The sequence below is a fragment of the Cricetulus griseus genome, chromosome 4, assembly GCF_003668045.3.
Source record: "Cricetulus griseus strain 17A/GY chromosome 4, alternate assembly CriGri-PICRH-1.0, whole genome shotgun sequence".
Classification (NCBI taxonomy): domain Eukaryota; kingdom Metazoa; phylum Chordata; class Mammalia; order Rodentia; family Cricetidae; genus Cricetulus; species Cricetulus griseus.
Genome location: NC_048597.1, coordinates 82,185,964 through 82,208,248, shown reverse-complemented (window position 1 = coordinate 82,208,248; position 22,285 = coordinate 82,185,964). Strand labels below are relative to the sequence as shown.

General features: G+C 41.0%; 1 protein-coding gene across 12 annotated transcripts in view; it reads right to left on the bottom strand.

Moving 5' to 3' along the window:
- Nucleotides 1-22,285, bottom strand: part of Cdk8 (cyclin dependent kinase 8) — a 71,991-nt gene that overhangs the window by 12,480 nt on the left and 37,226 nt on the right. For 9 of the 12 annotated variants that reach the window (XM_027413672.2, XM_027413663.2, XM_027413664.2 and 6 more), the window contains 3 exons: nt 21,467-21,607; nt 8,463-8,520; nt 5,821-5,952 (listed from right to left, as the gene is read on the bottom strand). In XM_027413672.2, coding sequence (XP_027269473.1) covers nt 5,821-5,952; nt 8,463-8,520; nt 21,467-21,607 — 331 coding nt within the window. Of the gene's footprint in view, nt 1-5,820; nt 5,953-7,418; nt 7,438-8,462; nt 8,521-21,466; nt 21,608-22,285 lie in introns of those variants that run through there. The other 3 variants (XM_027413668.2, XM_027413673.2, XM_035443172.1) reach the window with 3 other exon arrangements.

Below are 22,285 nucleotides of genomic sequence, written 5' to 3'. Positions count from 1 at the left end.
TTAGAACACAGGAAGAAAAAAAACCACAAACCCATCCTCAAAATGGGTATGCAGGCTAAAAATTAGCAACAATTATTTATAGTAGACAAATTGCAAAGTAAATTTCCTTCATTCACGAGATATAACACAATGCAAATACTCAACAAGTGGTTTCTGAGTGACCTACACAAAACCTGGGGCAAACATCAATAACCACAGAGACAAATTACAAAAATCACTCTTATATTGAAGCTGATTGCTCAGGAGCCCGAGAAACTATTACTTAAGCAGGAAATGAGAAAATAGTGTTAATTATGAGAATTTCTAAACTTCAATACTGGAAAATATTTATTACAGTTGTTTTTTATATTTTCATACATAACATTCTTATTTCATTATATAAATTATGTTTATATTTTGGAATGACAAATGAATCTACTAATCTATTTGCATAAGGATTTATAATTTGACTATTTTTTTAATCATATAATTTTTTTCATATCAGAAAACCAAGCTGGTCAATACTATCATATTTAGAAAGTGGGTTTTTTTTCTTTTGTTTTTTGGAGACAGAGTTTCATTGTAGCTTTGGGGCTGTCCTAGAACTTGCTCTGTAGACCAGGCTGGCCTTGAACTCACAGAGATCCTCCTATCTCTGCCTCCCGAGTGCTGGGATTAAAGACGTGAGTCACCACCGCACAGCCAAGAAAAAGTTTTTAATCAAGAAACAGATTGAGCTATTTTGTTTTAGTATCAGAGGGTACATAGCATAGGAAAGCTAATAATTCTGTGATTGCATGCGCGCGCGCGCACACACACACACACACACACACACACACACACACACACACACACACAGAGGCCTAACCTTTGACCATCTACACCACTACCTGGACAGGTGAACTAAGGAGGGTTAAAACATGGGAAATTTATACACCCAAGACACTATGATGACTGATCTGGTCAGTTACTAAGAACCCTGAAGACTGAAGGAGCAGCTTTTCCATGACAGGGTTTCTCTTTTGAAGGAAGAGCATGGTGGGTGGGAACAACAGCTACTGAATCTTGATCGACCAAACCCTGGTCATTTCTAACTTGACTGCTTTCACCTGTACCTATTTTCTATCTTTCACAATCTTGATTTAATCACCAATCACAAACTCTATCAAATGACTGAGTTTACTGCCTAAAACTTACTAATTCTTTCCAAGTTCTCTCTTTTCCTTGCTCATCCGTTTCAAAACATGCCACATCTAACTCCTTCCCTGGGAAAAGCCTGCCCACTTCCAAAAACTTCCAGAAGCTATGTGTAGCTAATGAAATGATGTAACTGTCACCGACCCAAAAATGGGGTAGAAGGGTCTGTTAAACACGGCAATCAACAGTGCTGATTCTGACAGAAGGAGTGTCCCTTCCTTTCCCTGTTCTAGCTCACTCTCACTCAGGAGAGAGCTGCACAGTCAGTGCACACTCAGCAACTGGAGGAGGAGCACTTGGGCTCAATTCTACAGTAGAACCAGTGATAGTTCACTGGGGACTGATTACAACTTTCCTTCAGTTTTCTCCTTAACACCAAACAAACAAAAAACCCAACACGCAAGTCTCTGTCCCCTAGATGGCATGCTCATGAGCCCATTATTTTCTCTCTGGTTTAATGATGTAGCTTGCAGTGCTGTCCAAATGGACAGTATCTGTTTGTAGTGGAGTATGGGAATGTGACAGTTTACCATTGTGCACTCTCCTCTCAAGTTTACATAATCTGCCAATTCCAGCAGCGAACACCACCATCAAGAGGGCATGAACATATGCTCTAAGAGCTGTCATGTTTAACTCAAAGGGCAGTGTAGCTGCTTACACTTTAGCTACCAGACACAAAGTCCAAGTGCTAGAGGGAGTTCTCAGCAGGGATCTTTAAATGGTGTGGGGGATCTGAGTACTTCACTGAACAAGCCTTGAAGGCTGCCAATGCAGGAGTAAGGTACAGGAATGAAATGGTGAAGTAGAAACTAGAACTGTCAGCTTCCTGTATACTCCCTCATTCTTATTTAAAAATACTGAAAATGGCAAGTACATGATCCCTCAGACACAAACAACTAAGAAAGACACCTCTAGCTCTTTGAGGCAATGTGTTTATAGAAATGAAGTGCTCTCCAAAAGGCATTGTGGCCAAATCAGGTATACACGGCCAGGAATCACCACCACTGAAGAAATGGCATTGGCTTTGATTCCAGTAACCTGTAACTGGAAGTCAGTTTCCTCTGTGACTCCTCCTGCAGAAGGCAGATGTTTCTATATAAAGCCAGAGAACTTTTAAAGCTAATGGTGGTGTAAGCATTTGACTCTAGCTGAATTCTCATTTTCTGAAGTAACAGTGAAGGACTAGATGGCATGTCTGACTGAACATATGCTCAGGTGTCAGCAATAAACTTGCAATTCCTATGGGGGAGCCACTACTACTCTCTTTGTTCAAAAACTGACAAAAATCACTGTGTAGAAATTCCTACTTTCCTCTAATGGAGCTTGAAAACTCTTAGGGACAAGATCCAGAATTTGCATCCATATTCAAGTTCATGCAGTAGCTATTTATTTATTTATTTGTTTGTTTGTTTATTTGCAGAGGAGAAAGAAGAGAGAGATAAATACAATTAAAGCTGTACTCTCCCAAGTTAGAAAGGCAACTAAAACTGCTGGGCTACAGAATGGGAGATACAGATAAAGCCTCAAGAGCTCAGTGCATGGGGACTAAACTATTTGTACAGAGTCTAAAATCCTACCACAAGTAATAATGCTTTGAAATATTACATTCTTTAATAAGAAAAAATATCATATTAACTGAAAAAGCCATCTTCAAATTGTTTTAGGAGTATTTTCATAGGAGATTCAAATGTGTTTAGGTAATGGCACATATTTAAAACAGTTAATAGTGTAAATATTTTTTTCTAGTTTTTAAAAAGTAAGCATTTTGGAATAAGTTTAGATTTATATAAAGCTGCAAGTAGAGAGATCTTTCCCTATCTGGCTTATCTTTATAGTTGTTTTTTCATAAAATGTGACCTCAGAGCAGTAAGGACATTAGTGAACATAAAGTTTTTGCCAAGAAGAGTCTCAGTGAATTCAAGATTAACTTAGAGGATGATGGCAAACTCCCCCTTTCCATCTGGATACTACATAGAAACACAGCCAAGATCTTAACAAATATAAACCTACAGTTTTAGACAAAACAGGTTCCTCTGTAAACAGAGACTAGGTGCTAGCAGGCTGTGGTGGCAGTAAGGTGAGGTCTGTTTGGTGTGTTCTAGATAATGTTTGGCCAATGTTGACAAGAAGGTAAGACGGTGGCCAGGCAGTGGTGGTGCACACCTTTAATCCCAGCACTCAGGAGGCAAAGGCAGGCGGATCTCTGTGTGTTTGAGGCCAGCTTGGTCTACAAGGTGAGTTCCAGGACAGCTACTGTTCTATTTGGAAAACACACAAACACGAAACAACAACAAAAGTTGGTAATGTGATGGGGTGAGTCATCCCAGAAGGCATGATCCAGGAAGCTCTCTGTGAGAAAGAAGACAGTATTTTGACCGAAGTTACACAGATGCAGACAACAAGTTTCTGGACCATGCATGGCAGATGAAAAACACCTCAGTCTATAGCGTGGTGCCTGAGCAGCACGCTGCCCTACAAAACTCTACAGAAATGTCAAACTGGAAAGGGCTGCTGTTTCAGCAGCTAGTTGGCCCTCTCCCCACTGTCTACCAATGCCCTCAGCTGTCTGATATACAGTGGTTGGGCCAGAAGCCAGAAGACTCTTTAAGTCTGTCTGGCCTCAAAACAGAAATCTCCTATGCTGGCATCTGGTCTCCCTGGGGATGACAGCTGACGGTTGGAAAACCCGCAAAGCATAATCACCAACCTATGTACCCCATTATCTAACAGTACCCAGGTGGCTTTTGCAACTTAAATACAAAGAGAAATAGAGAAAATAGGGGTCACCTAAGTAATTAAGGGACACTTAAAACCAGAAGAGAAATGAAGATGCAGATAAAGGCTGGAAAGAAAACATGGGTTCTTCTCTCAGGTTGCCTGGGAGACAGCTGACATTCAGGCTGAGCTACAGATTTTCAAAGTACAAAGAGAGTCCTGCAGGAAGAAACTGGCAAGAAGAAGCTTCCCCACTACTTAAGACACCCAAGAAGCCACAGAGGACACCTACACAGGCACTACACCGGTGTGGTGGCCAAGATGAATATGCAGAGGCCTGAACTTCTTGCTCCATCTGCAAGTAAAATTGCTTCAAGAAGTGCCACAAGAACATGTCTGTGTACTTGTAGTCTGTCCCTCAGCCCATCCATGGTGCAGCCCCCAATGGACATGAGAATAGGTAAGACAAGAGCATGGCCCTGAGCAAAACAGTGAACTTCAGTATGCTCAAGGCTTCAGAGTTACGGGCAGTAAGAAGCAGTTCCAGAAGCTCTAAAAGGACCACGGCCGACTCCCCTGAACACAGAACAATTATCTTCCAACAGGTAGTAACTAGGGTGTACAGCTAACCACAAACAAGTGTTGCAATCCCGTATTCAAAGATACTAGCAAAGCTTATAACCAATACAAAATCCATGAAAGAGTCATGGTTGGACAAGGAGTGCCTAAAAAAGGCAGAAAAGCATCAGAAGAAAAAGCACAGTGGAAAACACCAAGAGGCTCAACATCTCCTAAGATGTTCAGGAAGAGTGAAAACAGAAAACTCTGAGAAGCCAAAGGATCATATACCTTAGGAATTGTCCAGTGACACCACATATGAGCTGAATGAATATGTCCCAGAAAAATCATTGTCAAATGTGGAAATGAGAAATGGCATTTATCTCCAGTAAGGGGCAAGCCTAGGTGATTCACAGTAATCTAAGAAGGCTGGCCTGAAATTGGATTAGCCACACTGCTACCTAGAGGCAAAAGAAGTATCAGAGCACAACTTGATACTTACAACTCTAAACAACCAAGTAAATAAAGGTTTTTTTCTAGAAATACTACAAATTAGACAATTTACCTCTAAGATAATCTTCCAAAGAAAGCCACATGAGGAGAAAAGAAAGGATATAATCATGGGATGCAAAAAACACAACAGTCTAGAAGAATAAAAAGGAAAACGTCTTGGGGGGTTGGTAGAATAGGCCTAGGTTACACATCACATGAGGAGTAGATACAAGCCACCCTGTACAACAGAGCAAGCCAAAAGCCATCAATATAAAAGGAGAGGGTAAAGCACACTAAGAAAACAGTACTTCACAGTAACACTCATCCCAGTAAGATGATGAGAAAAAAAAGGACATCAGTCATACAGAAGTAGCAGAAAAAGGGCTGTGGCAGAGTGTTCCACTCACTGTACCATGGAAGCTAGCAGAGGAACTGAGAAAGAGCTGCTGGTGCCATGTCACCACTAACAAGGCTGATAAATGGGGACATGAGAAAGCAAGAGTACCATGCTCCTAACTTTAAACAAGTGCTAACTCCTCAAGTTTGCACATTTTTTTTTTTTTTTAATTTTAGAGGTATCTTTCAGAAGTTAGCATTTCTTTTGGTGGCATAAAGAACATTTGTATGAAGTTCCAGAACTTAAAGTTTTTAGTTTTCTCTTTTCATATAAAATTAAAATTTTCACTCAAAACATTCTGAACTTTTTTGTAAAGAGACGAGTGCAATTCCACGCTCCTGGGTGCTAAATGCATATATATGGGTGGTGGAATTCTGGGTTTTGTTTTTATAATTTGGTCTATTATTTGATTTAAACATGCACAAAAATTTCTCTTTCAAAAAAAAATTTAAACTCCTGTAATTTTAATTAGCCCTACTCACCAATTGCTTTGGTATAATGTCGTGCTCCAAGGAGTAATTCTGGAGCTCGGTACCAGAATGTTACAACCACTGGATCCAAATCTGCTAAAGGCTTCAAAGGTGAATTAAATAATCGGGCAAAGCCCATGTCAGCTGTAACAACAAGAAAACCACATAAGGAAACAGATAGGTCTAGTTTACTCACACAGTCCCATTTGCCAGTGTTATTTACCAAGAGTGTGCTCAGACCCTGGGCAGTGGATAAACCATCTTACTGCTTTTACTGACTGAAATGTAACAAAGCTTGAGATCACAGCTTTTTGTTTTTGTTTTTAATACACTGTCACTCAGCTTCAGGGTAAGGTTGCTCCTCTGGCAGATCTCTTTCAGGGGGGCCACACCTCTGGGGTCGAGACAGGTCAGGATATTAAGCTGTATGTCAGCTCTCAGCACTCGGGCACAGCAGAGTGGGGCTTTCCATTGTTAGCATCAGCAAACCTACTCACTGCTGTCATCAGAGCTGACAACACAGCACTTTAGTACGATTTCCTCATCTATATAGCCAGAGTTCCACTAACTTGATTTTAAAACACAAAGCACTTTTTAAATTGGAAAAGGCTTTATTTCATTCAGTCTTACAATTTTTCACATGAGACAGAAGTTCAAAAGATCACAAACCCAATCCCCCAAGTTGGCCCCCAGAGTTCATGGCACAAGTACCATGCCATCAAGCTACTTAGGTACGGACTTTGCCCTGCTAATCCATAATCCGAGACTCTGTCTCTGTATGACATCATATGCAGGGTCACTACACACAAAGACAGGATGACCCCTACTTACCACCCACTGGGAGGGGTCAAGATTTATAACCATCTGGATAAGCTTAGTTCTATTCTAACATTTTTAATTTTTTTTAATTTACTTTTATCTTATGTGCATTGCTGTTTTTGCCTGTATATCACCTGTGTGAGGGTGTTAGATCTTGGAGTTAAAGACAGTTGTGAGCTGCCATGTGGGTATTTGGAATTGAACCCAGGTCCTCTGGAAGAACGGTCAATGTTCTTAACGACTGAGCCATCTCTCTAGCCCATTCTAACATATTTTTAATGGAGTAAGATTCTCTTTTAACTGACAATTATGGATGGAGAAAGCCCAAATTTTAGCAAAGAATAAAAACCTTGAATTAGCTTACCAAATGTTTCTTTTGAAATGTCAAAACTTGAAGACACAGCATCACCCAAAACTCCCATCAGCACACACGATTATACAGAAGTATATAGAGGAGATCTTAGGTCCTATGCAAAATCTTTCATAGCCAGATGGTAAAGGACACATTTAAAATCACTCTTTGACTGGGTCTAGTCTATTCTGCATGCCCTGAACTGCCATTTGAATCTGACACTGTGACATTGGATTGAAGAGATTCCTTCAGAAGCTCATCTAAGGCCAAAAGCATTTGGTGGCCCCAAGATGAGCACTGACAGCATCAGACATCAATGGCTCAGGGTACACCAAAGAGCATCATATCTTCTCACAGCTAAGAATCTGCAAAGTCTGTATCATAAAAGAGCATTTGAAAAGTATATTTAAAAGTGGAAAGTGAGCTTTAGGGAACTCACAAAGGTGGATGAGGGGAGTGAAGAAGAGCCGAGTTTTACTGGGTTGATGAGAAGGCAGCTCAGAGCTACAGGTGCCTCTACTTCAGTGGAACTCAACCTGTGGGTTGTGACCCCTTTGTGCATTGAACCCTTCACAGGGGCCGCCTACGACCACAGGAGAAAACACAGATAGTTACATTACATCTCATAACAGTAGCAAAATTACAGTTATGGGGCTGGAGAGATGGCTCAGAGGTTAAGAGCACTGGCTGGTTTTCCAGAGGTCCAGAGTTCAATTCCCAGCATCCACATGGTGGCTCACAACAGTTATGAAGTAGCCATGAAAATAATTTTATGGTTGGGGGTCAACAACCATATGAATGGGTCACAGCATTAGGAAGGATGAGAACTACTACTCTACTTTGTATCAAACATTGCAACAGAAACTACTGTTAATTGTGTTCTGACAATTCTGTATCATAATTACACTAATTTATAATTTAATTACATGTCTTCTACTTCCAAACCAAACAAGCCAAATACATGACTAACAAATGACAAAGAAAGAAGCAACCAGTTAGGGATAATCTGTCCCTACAGACTGTCACCCTGGAGTGCCCTGATGCAGAATGCCATGAATGCCTTTGCCTTTGACAAGTCTACAGGCTGAGAGCCGTGTATGCACAGCTCTGGCAGCTCAGGATGAGCCTTGGTCAGCTCCTCAGCTGGAGGATGCAAATGAGTGCTTGTTCTCATTAACTTGGTAGGAAGACTGACAGAAGAATCACAGTGGCTGGGGACAGAGGCTACCAGCTCCACAGGTTGTTTAACTAAGGCAGAGGGTTAGAGGTAACCTGTGTGGCTTATTTTACAGCTACAGTAGTTTATTCTTTAAGGATCGTCTGACACCTGGGGGAAGGTTTTTTCTTTTACATGCATTCTTTTGAAATGTTTTTGACATTTGGAACTATGAATATGTGCATATTGATACAGAAAACAGTGACACAGCTGCCTACAACAATTTTAAAAGTGTACTGAACTGTGACTTATCAAAGTATAACATACCAATTTTTACTCTTCCTCGCTCGGGACCTTCACCCATAACTAAAATATTAGCAGGTTTCTGTGAAAACAAACAAACAAAAATCCTTTCAATAGACAGTAGTAGTTTGCCTTTAAATAAATATGTCAATGTAACATAAATCTACTTAAATAAAAACTTTTACTAAAAAATTAAAATTAAACGCAGGAAGCCACAAAAGAAACTGTATGCGTATACAGCAAAGCACAGGCCCCAAGGCAGCAGCAGACAGCTGAGGCTCCTAATCAACAGGTCTTCACTGTGGAACACTGGAAACTTAAAGCTGAGATTCTCTCCTTTTCTTTCTTTTTTGAGACACGGTTTTAGGAAGAAGCCCTGACTAGTCTGGAACTCACTATGTCGACCACAGCAGCCTTGAACTGGTGTCCATCTCCCACTTTTTGTTTTGTTTTCCAGTCTTACTCTGCATTCCTGGCTGGCTTAGAACTTGTGGTGTACACAAGCTGGCTTTGAACTTGTGGGGGTGACTTTTGCCATGTCCTTCTGAGTGGGGGGATTCTGGCAAGGGCCACCAGGTCTGACACATGCTTTCAATTATATAAAATGTTCTAAGAGTTTAAGAAAAAATTAATCTCCACAGATCATTTAATAGAAAGTAGCAAACTAATTACAGGTAAGAATTCACCTGATATTCTTTTTTGGAAGCCACAAGATTTTTAATATAAAGAAATCTAACATGGTCTCTTTCTAAACAAGTTGGCACAGTAATAGTAATTTTTTTATTAACAAGTTTTGAGATTTTTTTTTGTTTTTAAATAAAAAGGGAGATAAAGTTTAACATGAGATTGCCAAAGTGGAATTTTAGTTTTTGAATTTTAAACTCAACACACCAGACTGTCACTTACAACCTGTTAAAAGTGGTACCCCATCCGCTGACATTTGAGGACTGTCTTCCTCAGGAAGAGAGGAAGGAAGTGGCACTGGCTTCTCCTTCAAACCTTATCCTGCTACCCTTCCTACTACTAACACAGCTTCAGTTTTGCCAATCTGATAAAGAGAAGTAAAACTAAATTGGAGTGTCTCTCAAATATTAGCCTAAACTTTAGAAAGCAAATTAGAGGGGCTGGAGAGGTGGCTCAGCATTGGTTACTCTTCCAAAGGATCCAGGTTTGATTCCCAACACCGACACAGCAGCTCACAGCTGTCTCTAACTCCAGTTCCAGGAGATCCAACACCCTCATACACACAAAACTCCAAAGCACATGAAGTATAAATAGATAAACCATTAAAAAACCAAATTAGAGGGGCTGGAGAGATGGCTCAGTGGTTAAGAACACTGGCTGTCCTTCCAGAAGTCCTGAGTTCAATTCCCAGCAACCACATGGCAGCTCACAACCATCTGTAATGAGATCTGGTGTCCTCTTCTGGTGTGGATGAAAACAAAGCACTCATACACATAAAATAAATAAAAAAATATAAAAAAAAACAAATTAGAGATTTTGATAAAGATTGTTTAAAGTGGCTTAAAGAGCCACTTTATGGGCTTCTACAGCCATCACTGGAGATGGCTCCAGGGCATACATCATCAGTACACTGTCCTATTAAATCCCAAAAGTCAAAATTAGTTCTTTTAAGAAGCCAAAGGAAAAACAAATGCTGCTGCTGAAATGGCAGAGGTTACAAATTATTCCTAGTTTCTTTCTTTCTTTCTTTCTTTCTTTCTTTCTTTCTTTCTTTCTTCCTTCCTTCCTTCCTTCCTTTCTTTTTTCTTTTTTGGTTTTTTGAGACAGGGTTTCTCTATGGCTTTGGTCCTGGAACTCAGTCTGTAGACCAGGCTAGCCTTGAACTCACAGAGATCCACCAGCCTCTGCCTCTCAAGTGCTGGGATTAAAGGTGTGCACCACCAATGCCCGGCTATTCCTAGTTTCTTAGGATGAGGCAACTCAGCACCAGAAAGCAAATGACTAGAAGACAGGTGCAGTGTAGAGTCTACTGTCAACACCCCAGTCCCTCCTAACAGCATTCTAAGGCGGAGTTCTTGGATCAGTTTATCTGGCTATCAACATCATCATCACTGATTTTATTTAACATAAGAAATTTTGAGATCTTTGTCATCATCACATTCTTCACCTGGGGCAGCTGGCCAAGTGCCAAACCTGAGTGTGACACTAATTATGTTTCTAGTGAGTTTGTTCAGTGAGCTGATGCTGTCCAGAGGGTGGAACTGTCTCCTTACACTGCAGCCATCACTCAATACTGGGTCAGTCTCTGTGGAGTCAGTGATTGCATTCAGCGAGGGAAATTCTGGCCTCAACTCAAAACACCACAGGGCATGACCATGAATGGAATTCTCTTCTTGGGGTTCTAAGCCACCTGATGCATGTCATCTCCTTAACCTTATTTTGAGTCTCTTCCCATCAAACCCATCTTCTGTACCATTGCTAGGGGTTGTGTTTCTAAAAGACAAATGTGATTATGTCACAACCGTTGCTAGAATCTTCTATAGCAGCATGGTAAACACTACACAAAGACTAGGAAAAACAGAACACAACACAATGCAGACTGTGATTAGAATCAGGTGTTATTTATTGGTTTTAGATATGATTTCATGTGTCCTCAAACTTATTAGTAGCTGAGGACATTATATTTCTAACCCGCCCCCACCACACACCAGGTTTATGTGGTAGTGTGCACAGAACCAGGACTTTGTGCACACTGGGCAAGCATTCTACCAACTGAGTTACATCCCAACCCTAGAACTAGGTTTTTTTTTGTTTTTTTTTTTAAGTTTCTGTGAATAAAGATTAGAACAAAGGTGTTAAAGTAACAGAGAACATGGATCATTTTCTCAAAAAACCCTTAAGATAATTCTGTGTTATTGCTATTACAACATTCCTGCACGGCTATAGAGATGGATGGCTCTGCAGTTAAGAGCCCTGGCCTGGCCGGGCGTTGGTGGCGCATGCCTTTAATCCCAGCACTTGGGAGGCAGAGGCAGGCAGATCCCTGTGAGTTCCAGGCCAGCCTGGTCTCCAGAGCGAGTGCCAGGATAGGTTTCAAAGCTACACAGAGAAACCCTGTCTCGAAAAACCAAAAAAAAAAAAAAAAAAAAAAAGCCCTGCCAGTGAGAAGGCTGGGGCTCAGACCCTGCCACCCACAAAGCAAGCTGGGATCCCATGTACCTGAACTCTACTCCAAGAGGAGCACAGACAGGCTGGGGCTTGCTGGCTTCTATCCTATCTATCCGAGAGCAAGTCCCAGGTTCAGCAAGAGACCTTGCCTCAAAGGAATACACGGAGAATGATAGACAAGGGCACCTACTACTCTCTTCTGGCCTCCTTCATCACATGAGCGCTCTCTCTCTCTCTCTCTCTCTCTCTCTCTCTCTCTCTCTCTCTCTCTCTCTGCAACTTTCATCAACTCCTCCCTGGATTAGATCTGCCCTTGCAATGGTACACATAACACCTTCCAGCTGGTTCCTACTACGTGTAGCCCACCACTACCAACCGCTCTGTGCATCCTCTGTTCTCTGGGTAGACCATGGCATCTCTAACTCTAATTGGTGTGCCATGCCTGAAAGGGATTTTTTCCCTGTGTATTATTTGATAAAAATAAACATTTTTTTCTTTTCCTCACTGACAGAAATAACAAAAACATTCTGAATGTAAACAATTCCAATGTCACACAGAGTTTAAGTCTCTTTTATTGACCCTCCTCTACCCACAACAAATCCTACCAGATTTTCCAAAGCTACAAGCAGATTAACTGCTTTGCTGTGATGGAGTTAGAGCACATTCCTGACCAACCCTAGAAAATTATGTCCCTATCTGACAAAAGCACAATCATAACTATTCTCCTGTGGCTTTAAGTAAAATGGAAAGACTTCTCTCCATAAACATTTTCCTCCCCACGTAGCAGACCCTTGAAGCCACCAGATGGGAACACTGACCTAGTCTGGCACCAAGCAAAGGGGAAAACCTCTGGCTTCACCTTAGTTTCTTTTTATTCCTTCCTTCGAACAAGATCTCATTATATACAGTCCTGGCTGTCCTGGAACTAACTCGCTCTGTAGACCACGCTGGCCTTGAGATCCACCAACCTCTGCCTCTTGAGTGCCCAGCCAGTTTCTTTTTATTCTAAACTTACATGACCAATCAAGTTTTGAACCTGAGCTTAAGAACAGCTATGGAATAGTTTCTTTTGTCAAGGTCCAGCCTGGCATTTGTGTTTGTGGCCAAATTTCTACAATTAATTTTTAAAGTTATTTATTTTATGTGCATGAGGTTTTTTTTTGCTCGAATGCATGCATGCATGTATACATGCATGTCTGCTGCCCAGAGAGGTCAGAAGAGGATCTTGGATCACCTGGAATTGGAGCTATAGAGGCTATAAATCACTATGTGGGCAATGGAAATCAAACCCTGGTTCTCTCAAACAGCAACAAGATCCATAAACCAACGAACCATCTCTCCAGTCCCTAGTATTACAATTTTCTTTGCTAGGTTACTTCCTATCTGGTTATAATCTGAAACCCGTCTTTGGGCAGAAAGCCCACTTAGCCAATGTTTTAGTTTTCTTACAATACTCTTAAAAAAACTTTTGGACAGAGGGCCTCCCTCTGCTGCCCAGGCTGACCTTGAACTCCTGGGCTCATGGGATTCTCAGGCTTAACCTCTCAATTAATGGGAATATGGGTGTGCACCTTGCAGAGTCACTTACTTTTAAATTGTTTTAGACTTATTTGGACATGCTATATCCAGGGTGTGTGTGTGTGCGTGTGTGTGTAAAGAGAGAAAGAGGGAAAAAAGAAGGGAAGGAAGGAGAGGGAGAGAGGAAATGGGGGTGAGAGAAAACAGTTGTGTTGTATGACTAGTCTTAACAAACCCTTGGATGTTATTGTTTAGTCAGTATTAAGGAAGTTTCCAAAAGATTTTGTAGGTAATTTTACTTCATTACTCAGTGCTATACACACTAAGATGATAACTTAGTCTCCAATAAAACTAGTTTCTTCCCTTCCTGTGTCAGTAGGACAATCTGGGAGTTTAGTTCCAAAGCCAGGACCTCCCTCCATGCAGTCCTAGATGGAACCATGTCTGTGATAAATATTTTCATGGGGTGTCCGAGACACGTTGAAAGAAGATGTAGAACATTGTTGGTAACATTTTGAGGGGCATATATTCCATGGAAATTAGATTTCCAATGTGACTTTAGATATCCTTACATCACGGTAACAGAACAAGCATCACTGCCCAGTGGGTAATGACTTAAGGGTGCACCACTGTTTGAAGCTACAGCGCCTTTCTCGTGAAAGCACTGACAACTGTTTTTAATGGAAAGAACATGGTCTCATTTTACGACCAGATGGTTTCTGTTTTCTACTCTATGCCTCGCCTCCGAACCCTGACCAGGATTTCCCACAGCAGGTAACTTGCATGGCAGACATTCTTGTTCCTGCACCTACTGCATATACATCTCCAGGGCAATGTGATGACAGAAATGAAACATACATACTGAACATCATGAACCATCCCTATTGCTTCCTATGAGTCTTTACCAGTGTCCGCACATGTGTGCATGTACACATGGCTGGTTCATTTTACAGACGGGAAGAATTTAGCTCATTTGGGTGGGGATTGGAGTTCAATGGTGGACCATGTGTCTCCTAAGTGCAAGGTCATGGGTTTGACTTTTAACACATGAAAGCAAACACCAATGAATGCCATGAATGGCTAATCCTTCCCACAGTTACACAGTAAGAGGTGGAACTAAGATTCAAACAAGCTCAACACAACCAGGGCTTGATTTTTCCCCCTTTGGTGACAAAAATGAATTAATGAATGAATGAATGAATGAATGATATCCCCCCCCAATTCATCCTTCTTCAAGTTTCCTTAACTTTTTTTAATATCTGTTGTTTCTCCCCAGCTTTTACCTACCTCTTTGGTCTCAGGTTTCTTCTCTTTTTAGACAGTCAGTCCCAAGGCTATAAACTGTAGTCCTTAACTAACAGAAGACAGTCATATAACAGCATGTATGTTGAGGAGAGAAAACCAAGCACACTGGGGAGGTGTAAGGATGTAACATGGCGACCCCGCAAAAGGTTTCACCAAGAACTAACCATGCAGACAAGAGACTCGGATGCTTAAATAGAAGATACATTCAACATGAAGTTGGGGAAACCAAAAATAAATGGTTTTTATTTCAAATTATTTACTTCTATGAAGAGGTATTGAGGCAGAGTCAAGACAAACTAGTCTATCTTCCATATCCCCTATTTTTGTTAAACATGTATGCTAAATGGTATTGATTAAAATTACAAGCTTATCTATAATTTAGGAAGGCTGAAAATTCAAAACAGTGAGCTCAGAATTTGAAATCCTCAGAGTACGCACACAGACAGCATAAAACCCATTCAATTACACATGAGTCAGAACCAGAGCTGATGCAGGGGCCCAGGATCACTGCATAGGGAAAGCAAAACCCAGCACAAAGCACTGGGGAGGCCAGACAGCAATAAACACCCTTGCAGTAGTTCACTCAGTGTCACTGATTTTGCATCTACTTGTACCCAGCGTACTTGAAGTTCATTAAATCTCATTTAAAAATCCTGTATGTTGACTCAAATGACAGTTACAAAAATTTGCACAAGTATATAGCCTTTTAGATTAAGGGGATTTTACAATGTGGCTAACCTCTTGAGCTTGCTTCTGTGGGAATACTCACCTTTGCTCTGTATTTGATTATTTCTCATGAACAAACTTGAAAAGCTACAATCCAAGATTTGTGTGGCTCTGAGCTTTAACAATGTTAGGTTAGGTGTGAGAAAACTTGATTACCATTGTTTCTGTTGTTGTTGCCGTGGGTGGACATGTTCTTGCCAGAACACTGTGTGGGGTACATGTGCAGGCCAGAGGACAACCTCAGCTGTGCTTCCTCGGGTGCTGTCCTCGTTATTTAGGAGGGGAGGGATATCCCATTGGTCTAGAACTCACTAAGTAGGCTAGAGACCCGAGACCCACCCATGTCCACTTCCCTAAGGGCTGAGATTAAAGGTATGTCATCACACCCATGGTTTTTTTTAATTTGGGTGCTGGGAGATGGAGTTCTGGTCCTCAAGCCTTAAGACAGTCACTTTACCCTGGCCTGAGAAGACTTTAAAAAACTATAGTGTATCTTTGAAGATCAGGTTTTCTTTTGTAAATGTTTAGGAAATCTGGACTATAATTATTACAAGTCTAAGGTCTGACAATTGCTAAAAAGTTAGACTGGGTGGTGTATTTTTTGCCTTTTGGTAGCACACGTGAACAATTTTATATGCTTTTCAACAGTATAATTCAGAAAATTTTAAATCCTGTTCAGATAAACTACAGTGTTTTGTCTATAAATACTGTATTTCTCTTTTGTAATGAGAAAAGCCTAAAAGTCAAGAGAAAAACCCTGGGAGCTTACTACTGCATCACAACAGGTAACCCACAGATTATGTCAGAGGCAATCTGAGTCCCAGCAAATTCTTGTGTCTAGTAATAAGAAGCTTAAGAACCCACACACACTAGTCCTGCCTTTGGAAGCATTACTGATAATCTACTTTGTTAAGGGAGAAGTCCCCTAAATTATTTGATAATATACTCCCACAGGTCATATGAAAGATGGAGAAAAGTTATGTCTGACTTAAACGCAAACACTTGTCTACTTTTCATCAATTTCAAGAGTCATTCAACATCATCTTCAAGTCTACATAGAGAAAATCTTTAACAGGAATGTCATACAGCTATCTCTCCTGTAAATAGGTCCATGTACACATACCCACAGTATGTAGCTCACTATGTATGTTCAATGTCAATGCTAAGTACATATAAAGCACTGATCTAGATACCAAAGTGTTCTTTACATTCAGTCTGCAGATACAGGAGGAAACTGGCTACCTGGTCTTTAAGCAAAATCCTGTTGGTACAAGCACAATACTCGTAAATTACAACCAATACAAACCTCATATTAAGTTTGCCTTCACTGTTACCATGTCTGTTTTACCCTTGTCTAAATTGTATAGAAGAACTCGTGTTTTATTTGCTACCTAATTAAGCAACCTAGAAATTCAAAGCATAAATCCATGGAATCCCAAGTAATGATTATACCTAACAATTATAGTCTCTTTCTTCCAAAAAGCTGTTTCAAAAAAAATGTTTAGTGCACTACTGACAATCTCATCTGACATGAGGTCTTCAAGGCTCATCAGTATTTACACATACCAGAATTTCCCTCCCCCTTAGGCTGGGTAATATTATATGTACATGCTACATTGTTTTTATGTGCTCATCAATCAATGGACATTCACGTTGCTTCTAACTTTTTGCTATTGTGGATAATGGTTCTAAGAATAAGAATTTACAGGGCTGAGGAGATAGCTTAGTCACAAGAACACAAGTTCAAATCCCAGAACCCACATGAAAAGCTAAGTGTGGTGATAGGTGCTATTAATTCCAGCTCTGGGGTGGTGGAGACAGATCCTGGGCTAGCCAAGTCCCAGGCTGATAAAAGACCATCCAGTCTCAAACAACAAGGTGGAGGCTGGCATGAGCATGAACACACACACACACACACACACACACACACACACACACACACACACACACACACACACACACAGGCTGAGCTCTGGCCTCCATGAGTACCTACATAGAGAGAGACACAGAGACAGACAGAGAGCCGCACAGAGTTTTAAAAAAGGCATTTACAGACACCTTTCTGAGACCTCTCCTTGAGTTCTTCTGGGTACATATCCAAGTGGAACTGCTGTGTTGTGGTAACTACACATTTAACTGTGTGAGGAACCGTCACTCTTTTTCACAACAGTTACATTATTTTACATTCCCACCCAAAGTACAAAAGGGCTAAACATCCTCTGATATTTGCATAAGAAATTCCCACGAGCTCCTGTTCACAGTCAGTCTTGTGGAAAGTATCAACCCACACTCCCGCTATAACTAGGTAATAGGAGTGAAACATGGGAATAACTTATCCCAATGACTTCAGCCAGAGCCTCTGGGAGTTTGTTATTATAGAAGATTAACATTTCTGCTGGGCTGGGCCACAGTGCCCAGGTGTTTGAGTCAAACATTATTCTTTGAACTACAGCTTGGAAGTCTTCTGGGAGGTGGTAGAACCTTCTGGTGAGGCCCAGGGGGAACCCTTGTCATGGCTCACTGGGAGCTCACTCTTCATGGGTTTGGGAGCCCAGCCTCACTGCTTCCTCTTGCTTCCTGGCAAAGGTTTTGCTCCATCTCTCATTCTCCATCATTACCACCTAATGCCCAACCAGAGGCCCAAAGCAAAGAGTTCTGTCTGTTATGAGCCAGGACTCAAAAACCATAAGACAAAATAAATCTTTTCTCTTTGTATTTCATTACAGTGCTGCAAAGCCAACACCCTCTTTCCTGTAAAAAGATATCTAATCAAATGAAGGCTCTAATAGAAAAAGATTGACTGAGCAACAAAGGATGCAGCAGATGGGTTTCCGTGTCCAATGTTTATTCTATATCAAACTGGATTTCCAGTTTGCAGCCTATCCTGCAGATTTGGAATAACTAGGCTTCTAAAATGCATGAATCAATTTCCTAAAATAAACTGCTTTCTATATGTCCCCATGCCAATACCCTGTGCGTTCTGCTGCTCTGGAAAAGCCTAACATGGACAGGAGCAGCAGAGACAGGATTGTAATTGCTTCAAACATCCTCACTGCCAAGAAGTGGGCAGCAGCAGAGAGGGAGCGCCAACATAGGAGAGGCGGGGCACAAGCACATGCACTATTGCTTTTTTCTCTCTACTTCATACTGCCTGGGGGTGTTAGTGCTCTAATATAAAAAGGTTTGGTTTAGATCCGTAAGTTACTTCACAAAATAAATACTATCTGTACTTCCTGCCTATCAGACCGTTCTTCTTCAATTCCCAACACTGAAAAGAAACTAACAAAAACACACCCATGCAAATGCCCTTACCTTGCTCACCCTGAGCCCACACAGGGCTCTACATGAATGACTCTATATTTCCTACCACAAACAAGTCTGAGCTATTAGCCTCTGCTGTGTGATGATTAATGATGACAATATAAATCTTCACTTACCAAGCAGGAGTGGTAGTTGTAATATGCATCGTAACAAAAGAATGTTGCCACGTTTGTTTTTAAGAGCTAATGTAGCCAGGGTGGCCTCAAAATTATGATCCTCCTGCCTCTGCCTCTTGGGTGCTGGGATCATAGATATGCTCAAACCAGAATTTGTATTAATAATAAACCTGATTTAATTAAATAGAAAGTTCAGTAAATCCTTGGCTATTATCAAAAAGGTATTTTCAGGGTGTGTGTACCAGTTATCCACCTTACCATTCTGTTTCTTGTGGCAAGGCAGAACATTCCACCAACTAACTGGTCAAGTCATAACATTAGGAATTTACATACATGTGTTTCAGGCATCACTGCCACCATTTACTAACCTTACTTCAAAGTCACAGAAACTATGATGGACTATGAGTTGTATTTGCTCTGATTAAGTGTTTCATCTGTATATAATGCTTGAGAATGTGAAGCTAAGCTGTGTGGCTTCTGGACAGAGTCTGAGAGTAAACATTACCACATATATCAGCATCATATATCTACTTTGAAGAATTATAGACCCCAAATTAAATCCAAATTTAAGTTTTAGCTGACAGCAAGTGCTTATACTTTTGAAAATGTAGTCTTACACTCTGAAAGCTAGGTTTGAGAGGTTGGCATCTGAACAGTGATCAGCTTTAAGGGAACCTGCCATGCTAAGTGTCCATACAACAGCTCTAAGACCTGTGTGCCTGGGAGACACAGGCCAGCAATGCATAAAAAGAGCAAGGACACCACAAGAAAACTCAGAGAACCAACTAACTGGGTTCAAAGGAGCTCACAGACACTGAACCGACAACCAGGAAGCCTGCATAGGACTGACCTAGGTCCTCCGCACATGTTATAGTGGTGTAGCTTAGTCTTCGTGGGGGCCTCTGAACAGTGGGAGCAGGAGCTGTCTCCAACTCTTCTGCTGGCTTTTAGGACCCTATTCCTCATACTGGGTTGCTTTGTCCAGCCTGAATACAAGGGATGTGTACAGTCTTACTACAACTTGATGTGCCAAGTCTTGTTGACATCCATGGGAGGCCTGTGCTTTTCTGAATAGAAATAGAGGAGCAGATTGGAGGAGGGTTGCAGAAGAGAGGTGGTAGGGAGGAACTGGGAGGAGAGGAGGGAGGGAAACTGCAGTTGGGATGTAAAATAATATTTTAAAAAAAAAAAAAAAAGCACCCAACAGAGCACAACAGGGAAATCTCACTTCAAGGAAGGAAGCCACAAGAGGAGGTGCTGCCATATGAAGAACTTTCTGGATACATGACTAGGCAGGTAGTGTGATGCATGTAGAAGGGTAATGCATAGTACCTCATTGTAGAGGGCTACATTAGTACTGCTCAGCATTGCTAGCATGCAGTGACAACACCATTAACTTTTGGTATTCATCATTAGTATTTGGAAAGCATCTATAGCTAGACAATAGATTTTTTTTTGTTGCCTTCTGTTAAGGTGCTCTGGTCTCCCAAGCCCTTTTTTGTTGAGATGGCTTTACCAGAACCTTCTGAAAGAACCTATTCTTCACTAGCCCAAGTCACAGACAGCATTTCTACATGTTATAGCTCTTATATACATAAGAGCTTCACCAAAAGAGGAGAAACTGAATCTCTAGTTTCTTTGTCACTGGTTTTAGTTCATTCTATTGCAAGCAGTCGGGTGACAAACTTAAACATCAATTAAGAAAGCCACTCAGAGGCCGGCTGGAGGTGGTGCATGACTTTAATTCCAGCACTTGGGAGGCAGGGCAGGAGGATCTCTGTGAATTCGAGGCCAGCCTGCTCTGCAGAGTGAGTTCCAGGACAGCCAGGGACACACAGAGAAACCCTGTCTTGAAAACAAACAAACAAACAAAAAGCCACTCAGAATTTCCTGAATAAACATATATTTTTTAATGAATTTTCATTCTTTTGTAAGTCATGAAGAAAGCTGGTAGTACAAAACAGACAGAAAAAACACAGATGTTATTTAGACTATTTCTGGGGTTGAAATTTATCTTCAACTTCATTAAAAAAAACTGAAAGATTCATCTATTTTGTCCTGTAAACCCACTGTTTATAAGCACAATATTTTAATTCTATTAGGAAAGGAGTTAGCATAAGGAAAAGGATTCAAACAAACTTCTTTGTTACTGGTCCCAAAGGTACTACAGTGTGAAAGCCAGGACAAAATGACTCCTGCTCAACGCTCTGACAAGACTCCCTCATCCAAGAGGAAAGGCCGAATCAACACTACAGCACAGTGGCCCCGGGGCTCCACTTCAGTCTGTGACACGTAGTCAGAGACAAAATTCCTCCCTGTGCATGTAGTTGTTTAAAACAAAGGTGTTGATACTGATACAAAGCCACCTTTACATACAAAAGAACTAAAAAAAAAAAAAAAAAGCACATTTATTTATGCAATAAGACCAGTAATTTAAACCTATGAAGACTTAATGAGTAATAATCCATTGAATGGGGTTTTTAAAGTAGACAAGGACTGGGAAACAGCTCAATAGGTAAAGTCCATGCTGCACATGTATGAGGATCTGACTCCCTACACTCATTCAAATCCAAGTGTGGCTCTAACAATACTGCAGGAAATGGTGGAGACAGCAGCTGTCTATCCTGAGCTTCTCACAGTTTGATGACCAACTACTCTAGTGGAAACAGCCAGCACTAGGCCCAGTAAGCAGCACTGTCTAAGCTAACAGTGAAGAAAGCTATGGAGGAGAGAGCTGACTGCCACCTCCTGTAAGTGTATCCTATCAATGGCACCAGGACAGTCCACACACATACCACCACATCCCAAGAGCTGCAGGCCTACTTACCTATGGCAAAATTTTCTACAGAATGGGAAAAGTGCCCACTATAAACATATTTCCTGGTTGAACCCAGCTGTGGATCAACTCACCAAATCCCTGTGTAACACCCAGTTGGCATGGAGATAGTGAATCCCATCTAGGATCTGGTACAACAGTGATTTCACCATTCCCCGAGGTAACTGAACTGGCTTCTTGTTGGCTTTTGAAGCTCTGTGAAACTTAATTATATGCTGAAAGAAAGAAAATACCACAAGAAGCTTTACAAATAAGAACAGGCAAAAAAAAAAAAAAAAAAAGAACAGGCAGTGCTGAGATCAGCCAAGATGCTGACAACACTACAGCACAGCAGAGCTAGCACACACACAGGAAGCATATGTCCTAACAACCAAGGGGTCAGCTCCATTTTTAAGACATGTGATGGCGTCTCAGGAAATGAAAGAAGACAGAGAGGCTGGAACTAGGGTGCTCTTCATTTTAAAATATAATTAAAATTAATTATATCTGGGGCACTATGGACCTGTTTATCCAGCAGGAATTTCTAAGAACAGAACCTCCCCCTAAAGGGGGGGGGGCAAAATTCTGACTGACTGACTGAAGAGCACAGGTGTGGTACCAATTTCTGATATTCACAGGTTATGAAGAGCAAATGGATGTTTCAGTAAAACACACCCAACATATAGAAACTAAAGAAAAGACAACAAATAGATAGCTGGCTATACTTAGAAACATAGAGTCCAGATGAGGAAAGAGCCTACCCTGCAAAGCTTTCTCTGTACAAGTGACGAGACAACTATAGAGAAATGAAGTACAACTTTATCAACTAAAACACTTGACAAGTAAATGTACATGAAAGGGTTCTCCCTTTCTAATTCTCAAGCTCACGATGAGCTTCTATATCTTCTGTAACA